Source organism: Dipteris shenzhenensis, chromosome 24, assembly GCF_047967505.1.
Source record: "Dipteris shenzhenensis isolate YYH24624 ecotype China chromosome 24, Dip_SZ_1.0, whole genome shotgun sequence".
Taxonomy (NCBI): domain Eukaryota; kingdom Viridiplantae; phylum Streptophyta; class Polypodiopsida; order Gleicheniales; family Dipteridaceae; genus Dipteris; species Dipteris shenzhenensis.
The window spans coordinates 19,095,540-19,102,440 of record NC_141619.1 but is presented as its reverse complement, the minus strand read 5'-3'; the positions used below and the strand labels follow the sequence as shown (position 1 = coordinate 19,102,440).

Below are 6,901 nucleotides of genomic sequence, written 5' to 3'. Positions count from 1 at the left end.
TCACAATGAATGACACTAGTAGGTGTGTTCATTGTAAACCACCACAATCATGTTGATTTGCAATCCCAAGTGTAATGTTCATCGCTATTGTTGTGATTATGAACAAGGAGAACTCTCTTTTGCCTCATTTATCACTATGATGACCATATATCATTGCCACACCAACAAATTGTAGGTAGTCCCTACCAAGAGCTCTTGTGATGGAAGCTAATAATATCCCCCACTTTCGAGATTATTCTGACAACAACAAACTATTCCTGCCTTCAATGGGGTGTGAGTGTGCAGTACCAAAGCATGCATTCTCTTTTTTCTTCATCCATATCATAAGGCACTGCACTCTGTGTTGAAGAGCATATCCCACCGCCTTCATGCCCTACTCAAAACATTTGCAACTTGGCGAGTGTATCCTCTTGTTGAGCAGGTAATATGTCACTTATATATTGAATGCATGCACCACATTATTCACCTCAATACGACCATAACCTGCTTCTTTCTTCTTACCATTATCAATCATCTTCCTTCTCAGCTTCCCCATGTTCTCCAGCTTATCTTCCTTGTTGGGTCTGCATGCCATCCGTACATCTGGTGAAGCATTCCTTCGATCTAGCTCATATAGAAACCTCACAGCATGCACAGCGAGCTCCACATGACTGTGAATCATGCATGATGAAAGCAAACTCAACCATGCTGAGCTGACATGTTTGAATGGCATGCTCATAATCAAATCCTCCGCCTCTTCCAGTAGCCCTGGTCGCCCAAGAAGATCAATCATACACACATAATGCTCCACCGAAGGCCTCAGGCCATAATTCCTGCTTATAGAAGTAAAATACCACTTCCCGTCAGCAACCAGACCTGTATGACTGCATGCAGTGAGAACACAAATGAAAGTAATTTTGTTTGGCTGGATGCCTACAAACTGCATTTGATGGAACAGTTGTAGAGCCTCTGTGCCGTGCCCATTCTGAGCACATGCTTCAATCATTGCATTCCAGGAGGCCACAAACCGTAGTGACATCTCCTCAAACACAGCCCTTGAATCATCCAGGCTCCCACACTTGCCATATAGATCGACAAGGGACGTCCCCAATATGACATCAGACTCCCATCCATCACCAACAACAACAGCATGGATGTATTGACCCTCATCTAAGGCCACCACTCTGGCGCATGCATCCATAAGACAGATGAAAGTGATCTTGTCTGGTTGGATGCCTTCAGCCTGCATTTGATTAAACAGTTGTAGGGCCTCCCTGCCATGCCTGTTCTGACTACATGCCGTGATCATGGCATTCCAAGAGACCACATTTCTAAGTGGCATCTCTGTAAACACAGCCATAGCATCATCAAGGCTTTCCTGCTTGCCATACATATTGACGACAGCTGTTGCCACAATAATATCCAACTCCCATCCATTGCCAACAATAGTACTATGGACCTCTCGCCCTTCCTCTGATGCTACCACACTCGCACATGCATCCACAATACAGATAAAGGCAATCTTGTCTGGTTTGATGCCTTCAGTTTGCATTTGAGCAAACAGCTGTAGGGCCTCCTTGCCAAGCTCGTTCTGGGTACACGCTGCAATCATGGCATTCCAGGAAACCACATCCTGCACTGCCATCTCTGCAAACACGACCCTAAAATCATCCAGGCTTCCACACTTGCCATACATATTGATGAGGGCATTTCCCACAACAACATCCAATAAGCATCCACAGCCAACAATAGTAGCATGGATCTCTCGACCCTCTTCTAGGGCTACCAGACTGGCACATACATATAAAACACGTGTAAAGGTGACCTTGTTGGGGTTGACACCTGCAGCTTGCATTTCACCAAATCGTTGTAAGGCCTCCTTGCCGTGCCCATTCTGGGCACATGCTCTGATAATGGCATTCCAAGTGAACACATTTTGCATTGGCATGTCTAAAAATATAGCCCTTGAATCATCAAGTATTCCACACTTGCCACTCATATTGATGAGGGCTGTGCCCACACCAGGGTCCAACACCCATCCATTGCCAACTATAGCAGCATGGATCTCTCGACCCTCTTCTAGGGCTGCCACACTGGCACATGCATCCATAGCGCAGATGAAGGTGATCTTGTTTGGCATGATGCCTTCAGCCTGCATTTGACCAAGCCATTCAAGGGCCTCATTGCCCTGTCCACTCTGGGCACACACTGCAATCATCGCATTCCAGGAGATCAAATTCCGCACTGGCATCTCTGCAAACACAGCCCTCAAGTCATCTAGGTTCCCACACTTACCATACATATTTAGAAGGGCTGTTCCGACAACAACATCCCACTCCCATCCATTGCCAACAACAGCACCATGGATCTCTTTACCCTCTTCAATGGCTACGACACTTGCACACGCATCCAAAAGGCAGGTGAAGGTGACCTTGTCTGGCTTGATGCCTTCAGCTTGCATTTGACCAAACAGTTCTAGGGCCTCCTTGCCATGCCCATTATGGGAACACCCTGCGATCAGAGCATTCCAGGAGGCTGCGTTCCGGAGTGGCACCTCTACAAACACAGCCTCAGAATCTTCCAGGCTCCCACATTTGCAATACATATTGACAAGAGCATTCCCCACACCACCATCCCACTCCCACCCATTGACCACAATAGAAGCATGGATGTGTTGACCATCTTCTAGGGCTATGACACTGGCACACACATCCAAAATGCAGATGAAGGTGATCTTGGTTGGCTTGATGCCTTCTACCTGCATTTGGGCAAACAGTTGTAGGGCCTCTTTGCCATGTCCATTCTGGTTGCATGCTGTGATCATGGCACTCCACGAGACCACATTTCGCAGTGGCATCTCTGCAAACACAGTCCTTGAATCATCTAGGTTCGAACACTTGGCATAAAGACCAACAAGGGCTGTCCCAACAACAACATCTGATTCCCATCCATTGCTGACAACAGCAGCATGGATCTCTTGACCTTCTTTTAGCGCCGCCACATCCAACTCCCATCCATTACCAACAATGGCAGAATGGATCTCTTGACCATCTCTTAGGGCTGCCACATTCGCACATGCATTCAAAATGCAGATGAAGGTGATCTTATCAGGTTTGATGCCTTCAGCCTGCATTTGACCACAATATTGAAGCGCCTCATTGCCATGCCCATTTTGGGCACATGCTAAGATCATAGCTGTCCAAGAGATCACATTACGTAGTGGCATCTCTACAAACACAGCCCTCGAATCATCCAAGCTCCCACACTTGCCATACATATTAATGAGGGCTGTCCCCACAACAACATCCACCTCCCATCCATCGCTGATGATAAGAGCATGGATCCCTTGACCCTCTTCTAGGGCTGCCATACTAGCACAAGCATCCAGAATGCAGAGGAAGGTGATCCTGTTTGGCCTGATACATTTGGCCTCCATTTGATCAAACCATGGTAGGGCCTCCTTGCTGTATCCATTCTGTGCACAGGCTGTGATCATGGCATTCCAAGAGACCACATCTTGCAGTGGCATCTCTGCAAAAACAGCCCTTGAATCATCCAAGCTCCCACACTTTCCATACAGATTGATGAGGGTGTTGCCCAGAACAACATCCAGCTCCCCTCCATTGCCAACAATAGTAGCATGAATCTCTCGACCTTCTTCTAAGGCTGCCACACTGACACACGCATCCAAAACACAGATAAAAGTGATCTTTGTTGGCTGGATGCCTTTGAATTGCATTTGGTGAAACACTTGTAAAGCTTCCTTGCCCTGCCCGTTCTGGGTGCATGCAGTGATCATAATATTCCAAGAGTACACATTCCGATAGATGAGGTTGTCAAATACAGCACGTGCATGCTCCAGGCTTCCACATGTGCTGTACATTTGGACAAGAAGGTTACTCAGAAACCGATCGCTTGCATATCCATGCTTGGTCATGTGTTCATGCACACGTTCCCCCTCAGACAGGGCTTTGGCACGGGTGCACTGCCTCAAAAGCGAGGCATATGTAGCAGCATCAAACTCTGGACCCAGCTGACTGAGGATCACCTCACTCAAGCTTTTATGACAGCGATTTTCATCCCTTGCAGGAATCGTCTCGTGGTGCCTATCTGATGTGATATGACAGGCTATACTGGTTCCTAGCTCGCTTGGCACCTCTTGGGCAAGCTTGATCTTTTTTGGCCTACACCTACTGGTGGCCTGCCACCTGAAATAGGGGACATGAAAGGATCTCGGAACCTTGCCTTTGTGATTACAAAGGTCCAGTTTTGCACCCCTAGTCCCAAGGCCCGGCCTCTCCAAGCTGCAACATATTTCTCTGTGTGCCTGCCTTCTAACCAACGACAGGAACACAATTGGAAGAGAAGGCATTTCCAATGTGGATGATAAAGGAAGAGGAACGCAACAGACGAGTATCGCCATAGATTTGATACTTAAACGGTCCCCTGAAATTCAGGGATGCAAAGACTGAATGGAGGGGAGAGGACACTTTTGCAGGCTATACCGATAGCTGGCGCCCGAGCGTGGCGTGGAATGTTTTTCATTTTTACTTAGTGGGCTAGCGAGCTTCATCTGGGGAATTGTTCGATTGTGGGTGGGTTTGGAAAAGTGTGTAGAATTAGGAAGCCCGGTTACTTGTTGTATGCTCTCTTCTAGCTGGATAGAAGCCATTTTCCCCAGCAAAGCTCGACGTTGCGTAATTATGAAAAAGAATTGTTTTGAAACAAGAGACAGGCATTCAGCAGGAAGACAATCACCTGGATGGAAAGATATGAAGGCTAATCTGAATGCGGGCATCCTTTGTGACCCGGCGGACGTCATGGAACCGTTTCTTCTTTGGAAACCTACAGAGAGACTCAATCAAAGACTTCCTCCACGTACAGGTGTTTTTTTTTTCCCTACAAACTTGAGACTCAAAACCATATAAATTAGCAGTTCAGAAGGCGCTCAAGATGTGAGGGAGGACTCCTTTCCCACTTAGAAAATGGAGAGCCCTCGGCCATCATAGGCTTGGGGAGATGCCACGTGTAACATTCGGGCAGGTTGGGTAGCGGAATTACGACTATGGAACATTTTCAATCCAACGGTCCCTGGCTGTCAACAAACCAGCTGTTTCTAGAGAACCCAGCTCACTCTCTAGGGAACAACCAGGCCACTTTGAATTTCCGCTCCTTTCCACCCAAGAACAAAGTCTTGTTTTAAGAATGCGCTCAAGGCCTTGGGCAAGCTATAACACTAAGGGCAAGTACGCACCCGTAGCCCATGCGAGAAAATAGAGGGGTAGTGTGTGTTTACAAACCTATTGGACGCCCAATGAAACAAAACTTTGAAGTGACAAGTTCGTAGGGGGCATACGTCTTCATATTGGCATGGCACAAACCCATTGTCAACAATGGGCGAGGCTTTTTTTTTGGGGGGGGGGGGGGGGGCATGCTCATATGAGAGCCCCTCATTTCAGGGATGCAATAATTTTCACGCACATTGAGGCCACATCAACTTATGCCCCTCCTCTCTCGTGGTGGGCAGGCACCACTATATAAACTCTTTAAGGGTCTTAGCAAATGTGAGGAAATAGGGAAAATGTGAACATGTTCTTAGCCCTTCTAAGCCAAGGGGCCTTCCACATTTCTCGTCTGGTTTTGGTGGAATTGACCATATTGGGTTAGTATCTTTTTAATTAGTGTTAATAAAGGAGGTTAGTATTAAGTGACTATTTAGTGGAGTTAGTTCGAGGGTTTTTTGTTTTGTAGATTAGTGGCTATGTATGTAATCATGACCCTCTCTGCTTTTGTTCATGTATGCAGTAGTAATCATTTACATGTATGCAAGGTTGCAAGCTTGGGTTTTTGAAAATAGCTTCTAGCATGTCCATGTATATGAGTCTTGTCTCACTATAAAGAGTGTGTGTCCAACTTTCTTGGTTTTTTAAAATGGCTTCTAACATGTCCACATTATTGGATCCTTTTTCCTTTGTTACTCCTCAATTCTCTATGAACCTATTTTGTATTTGATGATGCATAAAGGGGAGATTTTCCTCCACTCACACCAGCTAGCCTTTGATTTGTTAGTGCTTGAGCTTGATCCCCCTATAACATGAGGGGAGGTACTTTTTTTGGGACTATGTCTTGCTTGTTGTGTGCCTAGGCACAACGATTATTTATTGCCTTTTTTATATGAGGAGCACTCTTCATTATGCTCTTCCTCAATTTAGCTATGGATTAAAAGTCATGACACTAAGTAAAATTTGTTTAACGATCCTTCTTTTGACGGAATTTTGGTTTCATTATATCACAATACACATTTTTAGTTTGAATGTCTTGGACACCCTAAGTTTGAATCATAAATTTGCCTACCTTAGTGAAGCTTTGGGAGTTCAAACTAATTGTTATAAGAAGACTTTGAGGGAATCATGTTCTAGGTTTATCATTGATTTCATGTTATCATTCACTTTGCTATTGACTTCATTTGAATTGTTTTGTGAAAAAGGAAAGGCTAAATTTGATACCTTTTGATAAGTGGTAATTTGATGGCAGTTTTATTAGTATTTAGAAGCCTTAATGTGGAAAATATATGGGCTAGAAATCATATATATATTTGCTTATTCATAAGCAAATGTTCATTTTCAAGCAAATTTTGTAAGAGAATATTTAGAATCCATTTATTTGTTTTTATTCCAAAAATTGAAACTTGAGCATTTCTCCCTTTTGGATTTTGAACCATATTATAATACAATCAACAGAAATATCTACTATGTATCTTAGAATCGTGCGTTTATAAGTATGAGGCTCATTTATTGATTGGCAATTGCTTTGGTGCTAGAATTTATCGTGTTAATTTGGAAAATATATATGTTTGCATGTTTTTCAACAAATGATTATTTTTAAGCATAATTTGGTAAAGCAACCATGTCTTGAAATTTTA

At 44.5% G+C, this 6,901-nt stretch overlaps 1 protein-coding gene across 1 annotated transcript; it reads right to left on the bottom strand.

Moving 5' to 3' along the window:
• Positions 1-433: 433 nt before the first annotated feature.
• Positions 434-4,402, bottom strand: LOC147886327 (pentatricopeptide repeat-containing protein At3g53360, mitochondrial-like). The gene is made up of 3 exons (XM_087395219.1): positions 2,125-4,402; positions 1,366-1,989; positions 434-1,323 (listed from the first exon to the last, which is right to left on the bottom strand). The coding sequence occupies exons 1-3, from the start codon at positions 4,400-4,402 to the stop codon at positions 434-436; spliced, it is 3,792 nt and encodes a 1,263-aa protein (XP_087251345.1).
• Positions 4,403-6,901: the final 2,499 nt, after the last annotated feature.